Source organism: Lolium perenne, chromosome 3, assembly GCF_019359855.2.
Source record: "Lolium perenne isolate Kyuss_39 chromosome 3, Kyuss_2.0, whole genome shotgun sequence".
Taxonomy (NCBI): Eukaryota; Viridiplantae; Streptophyta; class Magnoliopsida; order Poales; family Poaceae; genus Lolium; species Lolium perenne.
Window position 1 is genome coordinate 62,185,487 of NC_067246.2, and position 23,445 is coordinate 62,208,931.

Genomic DNA, 23,445 nt, shown 5'->3' on the forward strand with positions numbered 1-23,445 from the left:
GAAATTTTCAACAAGTGATATAAAATTTGATTTGGTGCCATATAATCAAGGGGAACTACTATAGGAACATGCTAGAGTACTAATCATGCATCAAAACTAGTTTATACAACTTAGAACAAGCATGCAAGCTCACTAAACATGTTACCTACAGCAGCAAAATATTCAAGATATACTCAACCAAACAAAATTCTATTTGGATAATCGGAGGAGTCACATACCGAAGAGCAAATGTGCCAAATCTCAGACAGAAATCTGGGCTGAGCAAAGAGATCGAGAAATCTGGAGTTCTTGAGCAAAAACGCGAGTGAGAGAAAGCTAGTTCGAGTTTTTTCGGGAGAGAGAAGATGCTGGGAGAAAGAGATGAAGTAGTGGGGCAAGGAGGGGCCCACACCACAGGGTGGCGCGCCCCCCTCCTTGGCCGCGCTGGCCTGTGGTGTGGCACCCTGGGGTGCCCCACAGGTCATCCTCTGGTGCTCCCAGGTGCCTCTTCGAAAAATAGGACCAACGGTATAATTTTTGTGAATTTTTGAAAACTTTGAAAAATGCACATTTCTGGGTATTTATTTTATTATTACTGGCCAGGAATTTTTTTGAAATCTCTAATTAACTAAGGAACTTTGCAAATTAAAAGTGCTACAGCAACTAGAGCAAGTGGAAGAAGAAAGAGATGTTGTTTACCTCCTCTATGCATATAAAAAATATTTGTTAACAAGGTTGATCAAGTCTTTCCACCAAATAAATTTTACATAGCATAAGAAGAAATAAACCTCAAATCAATCATGTTACCTTGAATTGTATTGATATGGATCCAATCACGAGAGTTTGATATTCTTCTTTAGGCTCATATATAGGACAATCAATAGTTCCAACTTTGATAGTTCTCACATTAGAAATAGTATTGACTCCACATACTTTATCAATCTTCTTGGGGAAATATACGGTATGCTCCTTATCATCAACATTAAAAGTAACCTTCCCTTTATTGCAATCAATAACAGCCCCTGCGGTGTTAAGAAAAGGTCTCCCAAGAATAATAGACATATTATCATCTTCAGGCATTTCCAACACAACAAAATCAGTTAATATCAAGCAGTTATTAGTAACTTGAACAGGAACATCCTCACATATACCAACAGGAATAGCAGTAGATTTATCAGCCATTTGCAAAGATATATCAGTAGGTATCAACTTATCTAAGTAAAGTCTCTTATAAAGAGAAAAAGGCATAACACTAACACCGGCTCCCAAGTCACATAGAGCAGTTTTAACATAATTATTCTTGATAGAACAAGGAATAGTAGGTATACCTGGGTCGCCCAACTTCTTTGGAACTTTGCCATTGAAAGAGTAATTAGCAAGCATAGTGGAAATTTCCTCATTGGGGATTTTCCTTTTGTTAGTAACAATATCCTTCATATACTTTGAATAAGGAGGCAATTTAATAGCATCAGTCAAAGGGATTTGCAAAAATAAAGGTTTCATCCAATCACAAAATTTATTATAGTGTTCTTCTTCCTTTGATTTTAGTTTCTTAGCAGGAAAGGGCATTTGCTTTTGCACCCAAGGTTCTCTTTCATTACCATGTTTCTCAGCAATAAAATCTTCTTTAGTGTACTTTTTATTTTTAGCATGCTTTTCAGGTTCTTCTTCAACCTCTTCTTTATCAGGAGTATCATTCTTATCATTATCTTTATCATGTTCATTACCACTTTCAGTTTCAGCATCAGAAATAGAAATACTATTAGGATCATCAGCAGGTTCAGAGGATTCTACAACATTTTTATGTTTCTTCTTCTTTTTCTTCTTAGAAGGGGCACTAGGTTCAATGCGTTGAGAATCTTGTTCAATTCTTTTGGGATGCCCTTCAGGATATAGAGGATCCTGGGTAGAGACACCACCTCTAGTTGTTACTTCATAAGCATGTTTCTCTTTAGAATTATTCCCCAACAAGTCATTTTGCACTTTAGTGAGTTGATCAATTTGAGTTTGAACCATATGAAAATGTTTAACAAGCATCTTAACATCATTGGAGGTTCTCTCTACAATACCATGCAATTCACTAATAGCTCGAGAATTTTCCATTAAATGATTCTCTACTCTCATATTAAAATTTTCTTGCTTAACAATATAATTATCAAACTCATCTAAGCATTGTGCAGGAGGTTTCGAATACGGAATATCTTCCCTAGTAAAGCGTTGAAGGGAGTTTACCTCAATCATGGATGAAGGGGGAATTATCTCACATATATCTTCTATGGGAGGGAGATTCTTCACATCTTCAGATTTAATACCTTTCTCCTTGAGAGACTTCTTGGCTTCCCTCATATCTTCATCATTTAATTTAATCATACCCCTCTTCTTCAATATTGGCGTTGAAGTTGGTTCAGGCGTAGTCCAGTCATCATGATTCCGGCCTATTTTAGCCAATAATTCTTCAAATATTGCCCTGGAGTTCTTTTCCTGAAAACACAACCAGCACAACTATCCAGGTATGCCCTAGACTCAATGGTTAGTCCGCTATAAAATATATCAAGTAAATCATGCTTTTCCAAATCATGGTCAGGCCGAGCTCTAATAAGAGAGCAAAATCTCGCCCAAGCCTCAGGCAATTTCTCTCCATCTTCCTGGTTAAAATTATAGATTCTCTGCAAAGCAATATGTTGAGCACTAGCAGGAAAGTATTTACGGAAGAAAACATCAAGCAATTCTTTTGGACTTTTAATAGAATTAGGTGGCAAACTATTATACCAAGTTTTAGCGTCATCCTTTAATGAGAACGGAAAGATTTTAGCAACAAAGTAAGTACGCATCTTGACATCATCAGAAAACAAGCTACTTAGAGTAGATAACTCAATCATGTGTTCAACAGCACTTTCTTTTTCAGTACCACAAAAGGGTGTTTTCTCAACAATAGCTATATGAGATAGATCAAGAGAAAAATTATAATCTTTATCCTTAATGTTTATAGGAGATGTGGCAAATTTAGGATCAGGAGACAGTTTATATCTAACAGCATGTTCTGCAAGCAACTTTTTAATTTTTCTTGCATCAGTAGTAGCATTGCATTTTTCAATAAAATCATCATTAAGCTCCACATAATCTTCATCAGGATCATCACTAGAATAATCAAGTTCAGGTGAATTAACAGGTGTAGTAGCATTAGGAGTTTCAGTATTTTCAATTTGTCTAGACCTAGCAATCGTAGCATCTAGAAAGGATCCCAAAGAACCACTATCATCAAGCACAGTAGAAATATTATCAATATTATGAGAGTTTTCAGATTCAGCAGAAGTACCCGCATGTGAAGCATGTGGCGGTGAAACAAGTTTATCAATCACAGATGGTGAATCAAGTGTAGCAGAGGTACTCAGAATTGTACCTTTTCTTGTAGTGGATGGCAATATGGCGATTTTAGAATCGCGAGGTTTACCCATGATGGAGAATTTGCAGCAAACAATATCAATCCAAGTGAACTTCCAAATAAAGCTATGCTCCCCGGCAACGGCGTCAGAAAATAGTCTTGATGACCCATAAGTATAGGGGATCGCAACAGTCTTCGAGGGAAGTAAAACCCAATTTATTGATTCGACACAAGGGGAGACAAAGAACACTTGGAAGCCTTAACAGCGGAGTTGTCAATTCAGCTGCACCTGGAAACAGACTTGCTCGCAAGAGTTTATCAGTAGTAACAGTTTTATGGCAGTAGCAGTAGTGAAATAACAGTAGCAGAGTAACAGAGACAGCAGTAGTGATTTTAGTAAACAGCATGATTAAAATACTGTAGGCACGGGGACGGATGAACGGGCGTTGCATGGATGAGAGAAACTCATGTAACAATCATAGCAGGGCATTTGCAAATAATAATAAAACGGTGTCCAAGTACAAAGCAATCAATAGGCATGTGTTCCATATATAGTCGTGCGTGCTCGCAATGAGAAACTTGCACAACATCTTTTGTCCTACCAGCCGGTGGCAGCCGGGCCTCAAGGGAAACTACTGGATATTAAGGTACTCCTTTTAATAGAGTACCGGAGCAAAGCATTAACACTCCGTGAACACATGTGATCCTCACATCACTACCATCCCCTCTGGTTGTCCCAATTCTTGTCACTTCGGGGCCATTGGTTCCGGACAGCGACATGTGTATACAACTTATAGGTAAGACCATAAACAATGAATATCTTGATGAAACAATAACATGTTCAGATCTGAGATCATGGCACTCGGGCCCTAGTGACAAGCATTAAGCATAACAAGTTGCAACAATATCATCAAAGTACCAATTACGGACACTAGGCACTATGCCCTAGCAATCTTATGCTATTACATGACCAATCTCATCCAATCCCTACCATCCCCTTCGGCCTACAGCGGGGGAATTACTCACACATGGATGGGGTAAACATGGCTGGTTGATGTAGAGGCGTTGGTGGTGATGGCGGCGATGATCTCCTCCAATTCCCCGTCCCGGCGGAGTGCCAGAACGGAGACTTCTGGCTCCCGCGACGGAGTTTCGCGATGTGGCGGCGTTCTGGAGGGTTTCTGGCGACTTCGACTTCTCCCCGTGCGTTTTTAGGTCGAGGCCGATAAATAGTCCGAAGGAGGGCGTCGGAGGCCGGCCGAGGGGGCCACACCACATGGCCGCGCGGCCCCCCCTGGGCCGCGCCGCCCTATGGTGTGGGGCCCTCGGGCCTCCACCTGACTTGTCCTTCTGGCTCCGTCAGTTTTCTGGGAAAATAGGGCCTTCTGCATAAATTCCGAGGATTTTCCCGAAAGTTGGATTTCTGCACAAAAACGAGACACCAGAACAGTTCTGCTGAAAACAGCGTTAGTCCGTGTTAGTTGTATCCAAAATACACAAATTAGAGGCAAAACAATAGCAAAAGTGTTCGGGAAAGTAGATACGTTTTGGACGTATCACTCCTCCTTTGTAGGATCACACGATCGCACTCTCCCCCCATATATGTAATCTTCCCACTCATGCAATACAATTCAGTTAGACTTTCTCATTACAGTTTGGTATCAGAGCCTTGCACTCCCTCTCTCCTCCCCTCCACCTCCATGGCCGATTCTTCTCCCTCAGCCTCGGCAACGGTGGCGGCCACCACCAGCACCTCAATCCCCAACCTCGATACAGATCCTCGCACCCCTCTCCCACAACGACACCCCATGCCTCGGGCGCCTCCTACCCCACACATCTCAGATCGTCTCCACTTCGACGGGGTCTCCGACTCCCTTCCCATGATCCCAAGCTCTGATCCGCTGCCCACCCTTACGTTCCCCTCCCAGATCCCACACACCCCTTACTCCCACCCCGTTCTCGGCGTCAATATCCACACCTATGTCAAGTTTCAGGTCACCGCCGGCGGCGTCAACTTCTCCAAGTGGAGGCAGCTCCTCAAGCTCCTCCTCACCATGTACGGCGTGATGGACCACGTCACCGAGGGTGCCACGCCTCGCAATCCCGACGATGCCTGGCTCGCCGTCGACATCCACCCCCGCCTCTGGTTCGTGGCCACTTTGACAGACGCTCTCTATCGTCTTGTCCAAGGCGACGTCACGGCTTGCTCGATCTGGACTCGACTACATCGCTTCTTCCTCGCCGATCAAACCTCGCGGTACCTCTTCCTCAGCAAAGCTTTCCGCAGCACTCCACGAGGTGATATGCCCATCTCCACCTATGCAAGCAAACTGCAGTCCATTGCAGAAGATCTGGACGCCATCGGGCGCCCTGTTGATGATCGGGATCTCGCCTCCCAATTCATCGACGGGCTCGGCATCCGCAAATTTACTCGTGATAACTATGTCTCCATTGAATTTGATCCGTTTGGTTTTTCCGTGAAGGACCTAGCCAACAAGACACTCCTCCATCGCTCCAATAGTGCCGGTGACCTCTACCCATTCTTCGGTTCCACAGCTCCCTCCCAAGCGGCGTTCATCACCTCATCTGGCGATCTTTGGCACCAAAGACTCGGACATCCAAGCAAAGCATCCTTAGCTCATTTACCTTTAGATTTTCTCCAATGTAACAAAATCTCACCTAGTAGCTCCCCTCTATGTGAGGCATGCCAACTAGGGCATCAACCTCGCCTTCCCTTTCCCAACTCTACCTCTCGAACATCAGTTGCCTTTCAACTTATTCATTGTGATTTGTGGACATCACATGTTCTTAGTTTTTCTGGATATAAATATTATTTGGTTGTGCTTGATGATCACACTCACTACTCATGGACTTTCCCACTACGAAACAAATCTGACACATGTGCCACCCTACAACGCTTCTTTACGTTTGTCCAAACTCAATTTCATATAACCATTCAATGCATGCAATGTGACAACGGTGGCGAATTTATCACTACGTCCCTCCTCGATTTTTTCTCCACCCATGGCATCTCTTTCCGTCTCTCTTGTCCACATACATCCCCACAGAATGGCAAGGCTGAGCGTCTTCTTCGCACAACAAATGACATCATACGTACCCTTCTCCTCCATGCCAAACTCCCCCCACCCTTTTGGGTGGAAGCCCTCCACACCGCCACCCACCTACTAAATCTCCGCCCATCTCGAACCATCAACAACCTCACGCCACACTACCTCCTTTTAGGAACTCACCCTAACTACGACCACCTTCGCGTTTTTGGATGCTTGTGCTATCCCAATTTATTCGCCACAGCCGACCACAAACTCTCGCCACGTTCCACACGCTGTGTCTTCCTTGGTTAGCCCCGAGAGCACAAGGGCTATCGCTGCCTTGATTTGTCATCGCGCCGAATTATCATATCTCGTCATGTTATTTTCGATGAATCCACTTTTCCGTATTTTTCTGTTGACCGCAGCTCCACAGCCACAGAAGATCCCGCCCCACCTGCCACTGATCCTCCTCGTACCGTTATCCCCATCGGGATCGGGGCGCGATCCACCTCGGCCGCGCCAACGCCACCCGCACCCACTCCTATCGCGCCACCTCGCCTCGCTGGCCCACCGCGCACTCCGGCTCCCGCCTCGCCGCGGCCCACTAGCCCCACAGCATCTCCACCTGGCCCCCACCCGCACCAATCCCCATCCACGCGCCCACCCTCGTCTGCTGCGCCGTCAGCGACAAGATCTCCCTCGTCTGCAGCGCCGCCAGAGACATCCCCTGCTCCTCCCGATCTGTCGGCTACCTCCCGCTCCACAACAACCACCAACGCCCCACACTGTCCTTCTCCCGCCAAAATCAAAAGCGGTACATCCACCCGAGAATCCACACCCCATGGTCACCCGCAGCAAGTCCGGTTATTTCATGCCCAAACAGCACTTTGGTCTCGCCTCTTCCGCCACTAAAATTTCTCCCATTCCTGCCACATACGGCTCCGCTCTAAAAGACCCAAATTGGTACAATGCTATGCTTGATGAGTTTAATGCCCTAATGCGGAATGACACATGGTCTCTAGTTTCTCGTCCTGCAGGTGTTAATGTGGCGACTGGCAAATGGATTTTTCGCCATAAATTTAATCCTGATGGCTCTCTCTCTCTCTCTCTCTCTCTCTCTCTCTCTCTCTCTCTCTCTCGGTATAAGGCAAGATGGGTGGTTCGCGGATTTACACAGCAGCATGGTGTTGACTACACTGAAACCTTCAGTCCAGTTGTGAAGCCAGCCACCATTCGCGTTGTGCTTAGTATTGCCACCACTCAATCCTGGCCAATACATCAAATGGATGTCAAGAATGCTTTTCTCCATGGTAAACTTCAAGAGGCAGTCTATTGTGAGCAGCCCTCTGGATTTCTTGACTCTACTCATCCATCACATGTGTGTCACCTCCGCAAGTCCCTTTATGGACTCAAACAAGCGCCAAGGACATGGTTTCATCGCTTGACCACCTTCATCACCTCCATTGGTTTTTGCGCTTCCAAGAGTGACTCCTCTCTGTTCATTCTTCAGAATGGCCCCTCCACTGCATATTTGCTCTTGTATGTAGATGATATCATCCTCACCGCCAACACCACCACTCTCCTCAACACCATCATCACATCTCTTAGCCATGAGTTCTCTATGAGTGACCTCGGTGATATACATCACTTCCTTGGCATTAATGTGCATCGCACCCATGATGGCCTCTTTCTCTCACAGCAGCAATATGCACTTGAGATCTTGGAGCGCGCCAATATGCTAAATTGCAATCCCATTGCCACCCCCATAGACACCAACGCAAAAGTTTTAGCTCATGATGGCCCGGCAATCAGCGATCCCACACTTTACAGGAGTCTACCAGGGGCGCTCCAATACCTTACCTTGACTCGCCCGGAGATATCATATGCAGTTCAGCAGGTATGCCTTTTTATGCATGACCCGCGGGAGACTCACCTGAATTTGGTCAAGCGCATCCTGAGGTACATCAAAGGGACCACACACTTGGGTTTGCAGCTGCATCGGTCTTCCTCCAATGAGCTTATTGCATACTCCGATGCCGATTGGGCAGGGTGCCCGGACACCCGCAAGTCTACCTCTGGATTTTGTGTCTTCTATGGCACCAACCTCGTGTCTTGGTCCTCTCGCCGCCAACACACTGTCTCCAGATCCAAATACAAGCCGAGTGCACAGTGGCCATGCGAACTGCATTGCCGAGTCATGGTGGTTGCGTCAGTTGCTTCATGAACTTCATCATCCTCCCACTCGAGCCACAATTGTCTATTGTGACAATATCAGCGCCATGTACATGTCTTCAAACCCAATACATCATCAGAGGACGAAACACATCGAGATAGACCTGCATTTCATCCGTGACAAGGTGGCTCTCGGCGAAGCACGGGTTCTTCATGTACCAACAAGCTCGCAATTTGCTGACATATTCACCAAGGGGCTGCCAACAAGTGTGTTCCAGGAATTTCGTTTCAGTCTTAACGTCGCCGACAGCGTCGTTCCGACTGCGGGGGGCTGTTGAACACACTTTGTATGACACGTTGTATTACCGTTAGTCCTATCTAGTCTAGCAGTAGTGCTCCTCCTTTGTAGGATCACACGATCGCACTCTCCCCCCATATATGTAATCTTCCCACTCAAGCAATACAATTCAGTTACTACCTCCGTTTTGGTTTAACAGGCGCTCACGCAGTTTAAGACAAACTTTGACCATTGATTTGGTCAATAAAATATAACTTTTATATCTACAAAATATATATCGTTAGATTCATATGTAAAAAAGCTTTGCAATGGTATAATTTTTGTGCCATATATTTCATATTTTACTGACTAAAATAATGGTCAAAACAATTTCTTAAATTACGTGCGCGCCTGTTAATCTGAGACGGAGGGAGTAGACTTTGTCATTACAATTGTGGCTGTTGGGGCCGTTGGTGGAGATGGTGTAAAATTCAGTTTTTGATAGGTGTTGAAGCGGAACATGGGTGGTTGCCGTTGGACTTGGACCGGTGGGCTCGCGGGCGGGCCACACCTTCTCGCACACACCACCTTCGCCATTAAAGCCAGCTCCAGAGTTCGCCAGGCCGGAACGGTCACCACGGACTTGAGCAGCGGACGCGAGATCCGGGAAGAAAGCTGCGACGCGCCCTCAGAGGTGACAGGCGCCATCAAAGAGCGAGCATTGACTCCGGCAACCTGCCCAGTGCCCACCCGACGCGAGCTCAGGCGCTCAGCTCGCCGCTCCCAAATCCAACCAAAACCTAGCAACAACCAGTCCCCAGATCCATCAGCGAGGCAGCCGATGGACAGTGACGGCGGTCCGCCGCTCAAGCCTCCTGACGCTGCAGCGCCACCCAGCGGCAGCGAACAACAACAGCAGCAGGGCCAGGAGGACGGCAAGCATCCGCCACCCTCGCTGCCGGACGACGCCCTCGCCAACATCTTCGGCCGCCTCGCGCCGCGCTGCGTCGCCGCGTCCCGCTGCGTCTGCAGGCCCTGGCGCGCCGCCATCGACGCCCGCCGCCTCCTGCGCGCGGACCTGCTCCCGCTCACCCTCCGCGGCATCTTCCTCCACTTCCACACGCACAAGTTCCCGGCCTTCTTCGCCCGCCCCGGCGGCGCCCCCGCGCTCACCGGCAGGCTCAGCTTCCTGCCCTACGCCAGCCCCGCCGCCTGCGCGTGGCGCGTCGGCGAGACCTACCGCACCCGGGAGAAATACGCCATCAAGGACCACTGCAACGGCCTCCTGCTCATCGACACCTACGTCGTCAACCCCGCCACGCGCCGCTGGGATGCGCTGCCCCCAGGCCCGCCCGGCCGCGTCCAGTTCTTCGTCAGCACCGACCAAGACCTTCTTGAAGATGCCACTCCAGTCCCGGAAGCCATCAACACCTACCTGCTCTTCGATCCCACCGTGTCACCGCACTACCAGGTGCTCCGGATCTGCTCCTTGAGCAGAATGGGTTCCATGGATGTTCTAGGCTACGACGATGCTCAGTGCCCGGCATCCTCCTGCACCCTGAATGTCCTCTCGTCAAGCACAGGTTGCTGGGAGGAGAGGCGTTTCGTCAGAGAAGGCGGCACGGCAGGGACCGTCGCCGAGGTGCAGGCTCGGCCGCGGTCCGGCGCCGCGTCTACTCACGAGGAGCCCTCTACGTGCATTGCGAGTCCCATTTCGTTCTCAGGTGCCTACCTACTTCTTCCCATCGATTCAGTCAATCCCAATGCGTAAATATATCTTGCAATGCTCAAATAAAAAAGCACTAGTACCTAGTAGTAGTTCTGTAAAACGAGAAACTAGTAACACCTTCTGGCTGGTTCCCCAATTCGCAGGATATCCTTGTCTAGCAATACATATCGCGTAATCAGACCACCGCCGGGCTACGCCGATAACAGATACCCACATCCTTATCTGCAAAGATCGCAAAACGGGGTCTACTTTCTGTCGCTTGATAACTATCTGCTCCGGGTTTGGATCCTTACGGAATCATCATCATGTGGTCAAATGGAGTGGGTGCTGAAGCACGACATTGACCTCGAGCCCGTGTTCGCACCTTGGTGTCCTCCACAACCTCGTGCGCCCTGGATGCTAAAAGGGATCAACCACAACCCGTTCTGCATCCATTTTCCTGAAGCCAACAAAGATGATATGGTTCAAGACAAGTATGAGTGGAGCTCTGACAGTGATGATGTTCTTGAAAATGGTGATGATGTTGTTGTCAATGAAGGCGCGATCGAAGAGTGCAGCTCAAAGGACAACAAGAAAGCAATTCTTCAAGAGAAATGTGAATCCAACTCCAGTGATGACTTGTCTGAAGAGCGTTGCTGGAATGAAGAAGTATGCGAGCTTGACATGCTCGGGCTTCACCCATTCAAAGAGGTTCTCTTCCTCTCCGACTTAGCCTCCAAAGGACTAGCTTATCATTTGAACACCTCCAAGATTGAATGGTTAGGTGCCATATACCCAGAAAAATATCACCGTTCTGGTGGTTACAGGGATGAAGTGGACAGGGTCAAGTATGCTTTTGCATACACACCATGTTGGATGGAAGACTTCCCTTCAAACAATTAGTCTATCAGTTGACCACCAACATTAGCATATATTCGTATCATACCATTGGTGCAGCAGATGAAATGGGTGCCATGTGATGTTCAAGTCCTCTTTGCTATCTGTACTGAGAATTGCTTCCTACTGGAAAATATTATTATTATGTCTGTTATGTTTATTTCTTCTGGAATGTTTTATTCTTTGGTGGCCACTACTTACTATTTAATTGTCTTCTTGGTTATTTCCTTCATCTGGATCATGTGAGTCGTAGGTATATGCACTTCTCTGTTTGAGCCAAGCTACCAGAAATGAATTGCTTGTATACAGTAGGTTACAAACATTCCCAACCTAGCTTGAATATAAATTAAGGTACACCACTTTTTCTGATATTTATTTCTCGCTCTATGATTGATCCAAGGTACTCATAAAAGTTTATTAGATTCCTGCTCTAATATGTATTGTTCATGTGGTTGATAGTTAACTAGACATTTCAGAATAAATCGCACTGATTATTTATTTGTCAGGCTGCTGATCATAGATATTTTAATTTATCATCATCATTCAGTAAGATAAAGTAAAGGTATAACTATAGCTTTTGCTTCCTAGTCATCGCTATGTGCATGGAAATACATTCTTATGCCACTTGCCTCTTCGGCTCTTCGTGGGCTGATACTGCCAGTATTTTCAAGATGTTGCATCTGTCTATGCAAAGATGATCTAACATTCATACTTGAGGAATCTTTGAGTTTAAATAGAGTTAAACAGGATGTCATAATTCTTTTAGGAAATACAAACGAGCTCAAATGATTCAAATTTATTTCTCTGTTGTTGACTGGTGAATGTACCATGATTGAGCTGAAAGCAAGTACTGAGCTGGTCTGGCGATGGTAAAATTATTAGGAAGAAAGATCAAAGTACAATGCCAGGCTGCCCCACAATTTGGTCCTGCTATTTGTGACAAGAAAATGCAGCCATATTCATAGAATTGGTGAACCAATGTCACTCTCTTCCTTACAAAATAGATCATCTTTCTCCACAAGTCCACATGCCAAGGCTGCTGAAATTGTGGTTGTATGGCATGGTACCCGTAATGAGTTCACATCGATCATTTTCGGTTTACTCTGGCTTCTGATTAATTAAGAGTTCATGAATTTTTACCTCATAATGCACATGATGTTATTTTTATTATATTCGGAGCACAATTTCTTCTGAGCTGTGTATTCCTTTTACATATGCAGTATCCAGTTTATCTGAGTAAACTCATGGACCAAACAAAATCACCTTCAGGTGCAGAATTACTCTGTTGCATCCCAGCATACCAACAGTAGACATTCCGATTCTTCTTTTCCTTTGATGTCTTTTCTTCTGATACGTGATATGCGTGGTTAGTATTGCTAAAAACGGGACGATGTTTTTGAGCGGTGAAAAAGGAGAAGTTGTGGCGCCTTGATTGTGCAGACTGCTGAAGCCAATTCTTGAACAATCCTGGATACAGATCGAGATGTTACAGAAGATGGCGGAACTCATAAAACTCATGTCTTGAGGGACTGGAGACATGGCAATGTCCAAAATGCTCAGTCACTTGCTCTTCGCGATGGAATTCAGTTAGCGAAGCGGGATGCTGTGCTTAAAATCGACTCCCAGGTGCTCATAAACTTTGCAGATGAGTTAGCGAGGCAGGCTAGATCCTCTCCAGGTCTCTGGCTGGACGAACCTCCAGAATTTCTTAGGCCTCGGCTTCTAAAGGACCTTACTATTGTTGATTATTAAAGGCTATTGTGGCTGTAAAAAAGAAGAAGCTTATGGAGAGCCATACATCCAGAGGGACCTGGATTAATGGGATAAAATGGAGAGGCTCAACAGCGATTGGAGGACCAAACATTTTATCCCTCGATCAGGAAGATAATTTTAGTGCATACACTTTTTTGAAATATTATTCAAAATGACTGTATTCGGTGTTAACAACGAGAATTCTAAAAATCAGAATTCTTTTCTTGCACTGCCTTTTTCTTTGGTTTCTGTCATAGGATTTAAATTCTAATGGTTCTCCTTATATTGGGGCATAGCCTAGTGGTTGGGGTCGCAGTGGCGCACCCCAACGACCAGACTTCAAATCCTGTCAGGAATGAATTTCTGGAATTCTCACGCCGAGGTCCCGCTTCTACTATATCATTTAGTGTCTAGTTCCTCCTAGCACTAATTAATCTTTTTTAAACCGTCAATAAAGTTAGAGGAAGGATTTCCTAGGAATCAAGTTAGATCCTAAAGAAAAATGGATTCACCCCAACATTCTAACCCTAACGAATGGTTTGTCTTTGGTGTTTATGATCTACAGGTTCTGCATATACTGATGACTAGGAAAAATACTTGAAAATGGTGGCCATAAGGTGTGCAAATCAACATATGTTTTCTTGTAGTGGTGGTGCTGGCGGTGTCTAGGTAGTACTTTAGATTCTCGGCTTTGGTTTAGTCTAGGACTTGGTATTTTGTAACTAGGGTTTCCATCTATCATGTAAAAAAAAAGGGTTTCCATCTATAGTTTTATTTTATTTTGATTTCCCATATAAATGACTTTGTAAAGACTGTATTATGATTGGAAATAAAATTCTATTCCATAAAAATTGGTTTCATAATTTTATGAATTTAATTCTATTAGTTATGGTTATTTGAAATTGGAATTCACGTTTGAATTATTCAACTACCAGTTTTGAACTCAAATCAATTATTGTGTTAGATGTATATGTGTGTTAATTATCTTGTTAATGACTTAGCCCCTTAGAAACTACAGAGTTCATATTCAATTCCTTGGGTTTACTTAGTCAATCCAACTCTAGAATTCAAATTTGAACCACTTTGCACTTCAATTTGAAAAGTTCAAAATTACACACATTTTATGAATGCATGAGATGCAATGCACAAATAACACATCTACCCATTTGCCGTTGTCCTATTCTTGGGTGTTACACCTTGATAACGATAGTGCCATGAGGGGGTTCTCGCGGCTAGGGTTTATGGTGGAGATATACGACGGGATGCTCGAGACGGTGAACTCGGAGATTTACCCAGGTTACTTCCCCTCGATGGAGGACCGCTAGTTCTTGCTAGAAATTCCCTGTACCATGACAAACTACATATTACAAAGAGGTATTGTATCGCTCCCTAAAGGCGTTCACTATGCCGGCTTAGAATGGCGCCAAGACAAAGGGTAATGATGGAGGTAAAAATCTAACCGACTACGAAGTCCTAGACTATGTCGGCAAGTAGCCGTATGTTGAGTTACAAGTCTTTCTTCTTCCCGAGCCTTCTGGAAACCGGCCTGGGTCTTCTTTACTCGGATGGGCCTCCATCTTCTAGCAACACGAGCTTTCCAGGTTAAAGCCCCTTCCATGGTATACCATATTCGCATAACCCCGACAGGGCAGGTCTTCGCTCCCTCATCGCACAGTGCCGGGCGCAACTGAAAGGCCGGGCCTGGGCACCAAATAGGCCAGAATGGTAGCGCCTCCTTCAGCGCGAAATGGAGGCGGAGATCGCCTGCTTTGTTGGCCCCTACGGGCGCCAACTGATGAGAAGTTAGCCAAATGCTCGCCCAACATGGTTACGGCCGTCTCCTGCGTAGCGTCTTGTTTTACATATACCGGCTTTCCCTGCACTGACGAGGTCAACATCGCACTCGAGCTTGTTGGGATCTTCGCCGCGCCAATGCTTATTAGTGTTGTACCTGTCGCCACGACACACCGATGCAATCTTCATGTCAACCCTGTCGCGCGGTTCTTCAGTGCTGGTACTCCTTCGCCCGATGAAGGAGAAGGCAGCGAAGGAGGGCTCATCCTTCGCTGCCGCGCGAGCGCATTTACCCTCGGTGCCCTAAGGAGAAGCTCGTCCTCCCCCCGTCGCCGATGAAGATGGAGAATGCCTAGTGGGAGCTCGAGCTGGTGCTCCATGGACGTATCGCGTGCATGACGACCCTGAAGACGCATTGGGCTAGCGGTGCTACTGGGCCGCTACTTCAACGACGTCCCGCTGGCGAGAGATTGATTCGATGAATGGTAGTGGTCGATGGAAACAGGGCCGGCTCTAGGATTTCAAAGGCCCCGGGGCGAACTCGATTAATGGGCCCAATGAAAAAAAAATCGATTGCATATATGTATGGATAATTTTTGTGAATTAATTAACACCGATATTTTTTCGATAGCTACAAAATCTGATAAATTTTCTCATCTTCGTCCGAGACCATGTATCATAGAAGCTACAACGAATAAAAATGAGAAATGGCGTGCAAATAGACCTCCAAGCCTAAGTAATCATGAGAAACGAGAATTTGGTGCATTTTTTGACGCAACAAGTCTGTCTCCTCCACAAAAACGTAAAAACTAAACTGAGGCAGCTGCAGCCTGCCATTATTGTAAAAAGAAACTAAGAACAAACGTTCACAGATTTATAATGTGTATGAGCACGAAAAGCTAGAGTAGGCCAGCATGGCCTTGGTGAGTTTACCTTCGAGATTTTACCATTTGATCTTGATCGCTCCCCAATTCCGTACTCTGGTGCCTCCAGCTCAGACTAATTGTGACTATGTGATTAGCGAAATAGAGATTTTAAGGGATGAGGCGAGGGAGGCGAGGTGGCAGACGAGGACCTCTGTGTGTGATTGGATCGAGGGAAAGGAAACGTCAATAACTGCGATCAAGGGGAAGCTATTTTCACCTGGGCCTAGCTGTGCGCATCAAGAAAATGGGCCTTTTTCTTTCCTTCTAGTATTCCCTATACATAGTACGTAGCAGATATGGGCCCCTGTAATGCCTGGGCCCCGGGCCGTCGCACCTCTTGCCCTGGGCCAGAGCCGGCCCTGGATGGAAAGTGGGAACATCGTCAACCTCATGGAGGAGACGCCAGCTTCAGCACCAAATGCCGAGACAGAGGACGAGGACGCCAGCTTCAACAAGGCATGCATGGGCGACAACGACGGCAACGATGACGCGGACAACCTCGACTACAACGCCTTTTGTCAATAGTTAGGTTATATGTGTGTGTGTATATATATTAAGTTCAAATTCCGAGAACTATGTATAAATTCGAATGAACTTTTGCATCTTTTCAAGTTATTGTAGTTTTTAAAAATCCAAAAAAAATGGGGCCTGGCTGTATTGGATTCGCCGGTGTGGGACAACGATCCTAAGGAGCCAATGTCGGTGCTCTCAATAGAGCGCTATATCGACGTTGCTGCCGTCTACTGTAAGAAGAGGGCCGAGAGAGATGCTCTAACGATGATCAATTCTTGCTTGATTTTCTGAACACCTGCCATTCGCCTAAGAAATAGATAAATGCTAAATGCCCGTCTACCTCCTACACGACTACACCTACACATGATGGTCGTGAACCTCACTCGTGATCCATATGGTTGGAATGGGATAAAAAGGAAGATTAAACAGGACCAAATTTAATCAGATTAATTTCTCTTGCCGTTTCCAAAATGATTTTTTCCGTTACTACTCCTACGTACAATGCATATTTCCGGTGGCCGGTGGTAAGGCACAAATCAATCGCCTCCATATACCGCTCGTATGCGATCCACCAAGATTGCAAGTAATCACTCATGATTTTGTAGAACCGCCTTAATTACTGCTTAAAAAATTGTCAGTTTCAGCCAAAAAGCAGTAGAAACCTGGGGCATGCGCGCATGATCTCCTGCTCTCCGGTAAAAAAAAAAATCCAATTCTAGGGTGCTACACTGTGATTAGTGTCACGAGGGATTCTCACGGCTAGGATTTATGGTGGAGACTAGCACAAATGCCCGTGCGTTGCTACGGGAAAAAAAATCATGTACATAATTTGTTTTGATTATTTAATTGGTGCATATACAAACATTGGCTAAGAGGGAACCATTCTTGAGCCTGGGATACTCCAAGGCACATCTGCCGGCATCATCAAGGCTGGTGAGGTTGTCGCATACATCAGATGGAGTCGTCGAAGTGAAGCCCCATGGAATTATGAAGTTATTTCCAGAACGGGAACATTTTTCATCAAAAGAATTTGTATTCGTAATTTTAGTTTGGTCATAAGCATCTTATTGATCACTTGGTTAGGTCCAGCATCATCTAGCTCAAGGTGACGATCAGCTGCAACAGTAAGTAACAAAACCAGTCTAAAATCTCGCACTCGCCTCCCGCACCTACATGTGAAAATTGATCCAGTGTCAGTATATCACAATATTTCTCTTTGATACACGCATCCCACCAATAACGTGAAATAACTTCAAAAGATCGCATGTATCCAAACAATCTGAAATTTTTCTTGTATAATAAACATAAAAGTAGACCTATTTTACAAGGCAATTTACAAACGGGCATGCAATGGATTTGTTACCCATTCTCAGAATCAGACTTGATTTCTGCACACAAGAGATCCACATCAAGCAATCTCCCCCTGATAGATTACCGCCAGGAGGTAGCTCGGCATAGGCCGTTTTCCACCTCCTCCTGGTCGCCACCACCTGCCGTCCGAAGCCACCAATGCATTAAACAACATCCATCAGGCCCAAACAATCCCAAGAAATAAATCAAGAAGGAACTTGCGGTCAAGTAGAGAATTACCTGGAGGAGGCGGGCATGCATGATGTTCTCGCGGGCTTCCGACGACTCGTGCCGTATTTTGAGCACCTCCAGGTGCACACGGTCTGTGGCGAGCTTCTAAACCAGTTTGATAAATTACCGGTCAAACTCCAACATAAAATACAGAACAAATGCCACCATTTTGACCTACTTAAAGGTTGGACAGCAATTCATAGCTAGAAAAGGAATAGATGTTTATTTGTTCTACACCTTTATATCTTCTAGGTAGTATCTGGTCGCACAAGAACTCAACTGATTTTATTACCTTGCGTGCTAGACTTAAATCCACAAGTCTTCTAGCAATCTTTTGTCATCTTGACCTCAGGAGTTGTCCACACGACAACCGGTGTTTATTTAAAATTAACTATAGCAGAAGTAAACTCAAGCTGAAAAAGGGACGTGAGTACATGGTCAGTTAGAGATAAATGTTATACGGAGTACTAAACAGTCCCTAAGATTCCATATACAGATGATAGCTTAAACTATGACTGAAGGTGTAATCTTGCATCACGCTGTTTCATGGAAATTGCTCTTATAAGATTATACAAGAACTATGCTACTGAACTTTGTTGAGGAATTCATATCAGAGCAACTAACCATGACTAACATATAGATAGCATAATACCAAAGAGTGTATTATATACCCCATTATAATTAGGAAACATCAACTCTGGAGTGGGTATACTTGGAGCTGAAATCATGGATGTCGAAGGCCATCCTCTGGAACTGCCCAATGTCCGTCCTGTTCGAGACAGCTGGCTTATCCTAGGTTGCACGTCGTTGGTCAGGTCCACATTGTTTAGGGCCAAGCTGTATAGAATGCTAACAAACTGAAAGACAGTCGAAGAGGGTCCATGGTGAGATGTGCATCGTGCAAAGTAGATCTCCTGCAAAGATGATTTACCGAAATGTGCCCATCACAAGCGACCTGGATTATGAACACGACATCCAGAACTCATCAGGAACTCAACATACCATGCACACAACAACAAATATTTTCAGAAAGATCACCGCAGTTTTGCTTTGTGCAGTGTAAGAAGTACATAACATAATCTTCGAAGTTGTCATCAAGCAGGATATTGCCCAGCATGCCCTTGAACACGCACCCAAACCACCCTCCCCGAGGAGTCGCGCGAGAACCCGCTGATGAAAACCTAAAATCCAAGTAATAGTAAACCCAAAATCCAGTGCTCCCAATTTTTGCCCAACCAGCATGAATCCTAGATTCCGATCTGGGAGGAAGAATGAGCGTACCAGAAACAGGAGGTCCGTCTCGTGGCCGCGTGGATGAGTGGAACTCGTGGTATTCAGAATTGTGATAAGGCCAATTAAGAGAACACTTCTTCGCTCATGTTCATTAGTTTCAGTTTTACACATGACATGTACATGGTCAGCAGTTCGATAAATCATAAACTGCAGTTCTCTCTTTGCTTAGCATGTCATTAAGATCTAAACTATTTAGAAACATGAATACCAGTCTATTGCGAGTACTGTCCATCAACCTTTGCTTATTGCGATTACTGAAAATGATGATATGACAGAAACTATGGAAAGCTGATGTATATCTGATTATATATTCAGCTATCTATTCTGAAGTCCGGGCCAACAAACGAGTGCCTACGTTTTGGTCAGAAACAAAAATAGGAACCTATCACCGAATCAAATAGAAGAAGTTCATTTCTTGATAGAAAAGTTAGACGCTGCATGAAGGAAAGACCATCCATTTTGCTATTTTCTATATTCTGCATAACGAGTTGCAGACACTAAACATCTAGTTTAGAAGAAAAAAAGACAAAAAGGGTCCAAATCTGGCGGTGCACGATGTTTCTATGTTAGAAGGGGATAATATGACCATGTTGCACTTTCAAGTTTTCTGGATGTCTCAGGGCTTCATTTTTCGAAATTGCTTCAGATTTAACTACTCCAACAGAAGCACTGGGTTGTGGACTCACACCTTCCTGCTGCAAGATGTGTAGAAAATTATTGTGCATGTGATTTTTAATCTTAATTTCACGAAGCCCATGGAGAGAATCTTAATTCATCTCAATATCATAATGAATAAATACCATCTGCTAGAAGATAAATACCATCGCTATGAGAGATTTACCTAAGGTGGAGATGGTGGCGTTCTGCGAGTGCCAGAACCAGAGCTCACATGCCTGCTATTTCTGGCTGCTCAAACTTCATGGCTGTGTTTTCCCTCGTACATCATGATAACAGATCCAATCTACAATACATGTGTAATACCATATTCTCTGAATATAATAAATAACTTAGTGCAAAAATTTCAGAAAAATAATGCAAATATTAAAAGAAGATAGAATCATGAGCATGAGTTTACTATATATCTAAAAGTCCATATATGTGTACGCGACATTCAAGCAGATATTAAGGAGACAGAGCTTAACTGTCTTACGGTCTTACCAGCATTTTACGAAAGGAACTCTACACAGCCTGCATATGCAACAATCAAGCAGATTCTCACCTTTCTGATTTCAAACATATCTTTACTGGAGACTGCTTTCATATGCATGTTCCGTTTCTCTTGGTTTTGTGCACCCAACTGTCATCTTGGCATCGTGCATAAAAGATTTTTCAATACAGAGCTCTCTAGCAGCATCTAAACACTCTAGCATTTCCGTGCTCTATTCCAAACAGCTCGACATCACCACACCATAACTGTTATCCGTGTGTTCTGCTTTACCACTCCCTGAAATCTAAAGTTAGTGTCAGCTTCGTGCACATAGATGGTGAGCAAACCTTCTGGTAATTTGCAATCAAAAGTTCATCATCTCAGCTGCAAGGAATGGTTACAAGGGTTGAATTAGTGGCAGTACTTGACAAGATGAATGGCAAGAAGGAAGCATGAAGGTTCAAATGCGTGTGTGGATTTTTTTTCCAAGATTTCTACTGTGAGATGCAAAATTGATCATGTGTAACAAAAACATCTATTGTGATCACATCACGGAAAATAGTATGTCGGGCAACAAACCAACACGTAAGTAAAGCATATTCAACCAGCCGCGGATCGTAGGAAATATTCTATGTTTTATTTATTAATCCGCTAACCCTGCTCAAAACGGCAAAACCTCAGCGAGAAAAGAGCCCAGTAGTGGTTCATACTTTTGAAGTTGAGCCCAGAAGATTTTAAAAGGTATTCGAAATGACTCCTATTGATTTTGACTGTAGACACCATTTGTCATGCTATTTCAACAATGCTCTTGGACCAATTTGACATGTCATAAAGTACATTTGTAAACCCGTTCCATGGAGAATAACAGAGCAAGCGAACATTGTAAGATAAACTTTTTTTCTGTACTAACTCAGTACCTCAGATCTCGACTGACAATGAAGTAGGCTTTTCTGAATAATATGCAGATTAGACAGAGCATTGTACAGGATATCTTCTAAGATGAGCAACTACTGTACTAATCAGAGTGTTTCTCACCTGGCAGAGTGAAGCTGGGGACGTAGTTGGGTAGAGGGAGATCAGAGCTTGACTCTAGTGGCCCTGAAAGAGGTGTGGATAGTGGTCACAGACGGTGGCGATGAGGCAGGTTTCTGCTCCCCTCCTTTCCATGACCGAGCTCCTCATGTCCTTCTGGCGAGCTAATCCCGTCCCTGCGACCTAGCTCCTCACAGACCATGTGGCTGACCTCCTCCCAGTCCCCATGGCCGAGCTCCTCGCATCCCCATCCATCTCTCCAATCTCTACTACCCAATCTCCACCTAGAGTACCAGTGCGCGGTCGAGCGGCGTGGGATTGGTGATGGCGCCATCGAGAGCGGCATCGGGAGGCGGCGTGGAAGGATGCGGCGGCGGTGCGAACCCTAGGCAACGGCGGCTCTGGTTCGTACGATAGAGAGGAAGGTGAGGGGAGTGGGGTTCGAAACCAAACGACAGACGGTCAGCCACTACCAGTCGGGCGGCCCATGTTGCCTGGCCCAGTCGGGTGGACGACGAAGGGACGATCAAACTGAGGGAGAAGGGGAAACAGGTTCGTTCTTTTTAAGTAGTAGAGATAGAGATATACAACGGGATGCTCGGGGCTGTATAAGTCGGTGGAGGATTGTTATGTCCTGCTAGAATTCACAATACCAGCACAAAGTACAGTACTGTCTCTCGCCCTAAAGACGTATGATAGCCGGCTTCACCACCCAAGTGGCCACGCAGGCTTGCCAGGTTAAGCCCCTACCGTGGTATACCATATTCGACATAACCCCAACAGTGTGGAGCTCCGCTCCCTCATCCACAGTGCCGGGTGCAGCTCTGCTGTCGGCACATTTGAACGACTTGGCTTGGATGCCGAATAACCAAGAGTGGTTGCACGTCCTCCAACGCGACTGGGAGGCAGAGATCACCTGATTCATCGAACCCTACGCCGTCCAGCACAACCATATCAACCCAACATGGCTACGACCATCTCCTGTGTAGTGTCGTGTTCCCCGCACACCGGTGATACGTCTCCAACGTATCCATAATTTCTGATGTTCCATGCTTGTTTTATGACAATACTTACATGTTTTGCTTGCACTTTATGATGATTTCATGCGTTTTCCGGAACTAACCTATTAACAAGATGCCACAGTGCCAGTTCCTGTTTTCTGCTGTTTTTGGTTCCAGAAAGGCTGTTCGGGCAATATTCTCGGAATTGGACGAAATCAACGCCAAACATCTTATTTTTCCCGGAAGCATCCAGAACACCGAAGGGGAGTCGGAGAGGGGCCAGAGGGCCACCAGACCATAAGGCGGCGCGGCCTAGCCTAGGCCCGCGCCAGCCTATGGTGAGGAGCCCCCAGGCGCCCCCTTGCGCCGCCTCTTCGCCTATATAACCCCTTCCGACCTAAAAACGCAGTACCAATTGACGAAACTCCAGAAAGACACCAGGGGCGCCGCCGCCATCGCGAAACTCCAATTCGGGGGACAGAAGTCTCTGTTCCGGCACCCTGCCGGGACGGGGAAGTGCCCCCGGAAGCCATCTCCATCAACGCCACCGCCTCCATCATGCTCCGTGAGTAGTTCCCCCATGGACTACGGGTTCTAGCAGTAGCTAGTTGGTACTCTCTATCCCATGTACTTCAATACAATGATCTCATGAGCTGCCTTACATGATTGAGATTCATCTGATGTAATCGGTGTTGTGTTTGTTGGGATCTGATGGATGATACATTATGATTAGTCTATCTATAAAGTTTGTGAAGTTATTGTTGCTGCAATCTTGTTATGCTTAATGCTTGTCACTAGGGCCCGAGTGGCATGATCTTAGATTTGAGCTTTATAATTATTGCTTAGATTGTATCTACAAGTTGTATGCACATGTCACTGTCCGGAACCAAAGGCCCCGAAGTGACAGAAATCGGGACAACCGGAGGGGATGGCGGTGATGT

General features: G+C 45.4%; 1 protein-coding gene and 1 long non-coding RNA gene across 5 annotated transcripts; one reads left to right on the forward strand and one right to left on the reverse strand.

The window, feature by feature from the left end:
• The first annotated feature begins 9,380 nt into the window (after positions 1-9,380).
• Positions 9,381-11,625, forward strand: LOC127341701 (uncharacterized). Its single transcript, XM_051367629.1, has 2 exons — positions 9,381-10,584; positions 10,733-11,625. Exons 1-2 carry the CDS (start codon positions 9,381-9,383, stop codon positions 10,762-10,764), a joined length of 1,236 nt encoding a protein of 411 aa, XP_051223589.1. The 3' UTR covers positions 10,765-11,625.
• Positions 11,626-17,252: 5,627 nt separating this feature from the next.
• Positions 17,253-21,991, reverse strand: LOC127341700 (uncharacterized). Of its 4 annotated transcripts, none has more exons than XR_007875765.2 (7): positions 21,507-21,991; positions 20,544-20,855; positions 18,703-20,285; positions 18,324-18,444; positions 18,041-18,136; positions 17,814-17,940; positions 17,253-17,619 (listed from the first exon to the last, which is right to left on the reverse strand). It is a non-coding gene; the product is annotated as an uncharacterized lncRNA (long non-coding RNA). The 4 variants fall into 4 exon arrangements; XR_007875766.2 differs by lacking the exon at positions 17,253-17,619 and having other exon boundaries at positions 17,656-17,940; positions 18,703-19,212; positions 19,313-20,285; XR_011754943.1 differs by lacking the exon at positions 17,253-17,619 and having other exon boundaries at positions 17,656-17,940; positions 20,544-20,768.
• Between the last annotated feature and the right edge of the window lie 1,454 nt (positions 21,992-23,445).

Coding starts and splice junctions, on each gene's coding strand:
- LOC127341701 (XM_051367629.1), top strand. CDS start 9,381: ATGGGTGGTTGCCGTTGGACTTGGACCGGTGGGCTCGCGGGCGGGCCA. Junction 10,585..10,732: donor GAGTCCCATTTCGTTCTCAG/GTGCCTACCTAC, acceptor CCCAATTCGCAG/GATATCCTTGTCTAGCAATA.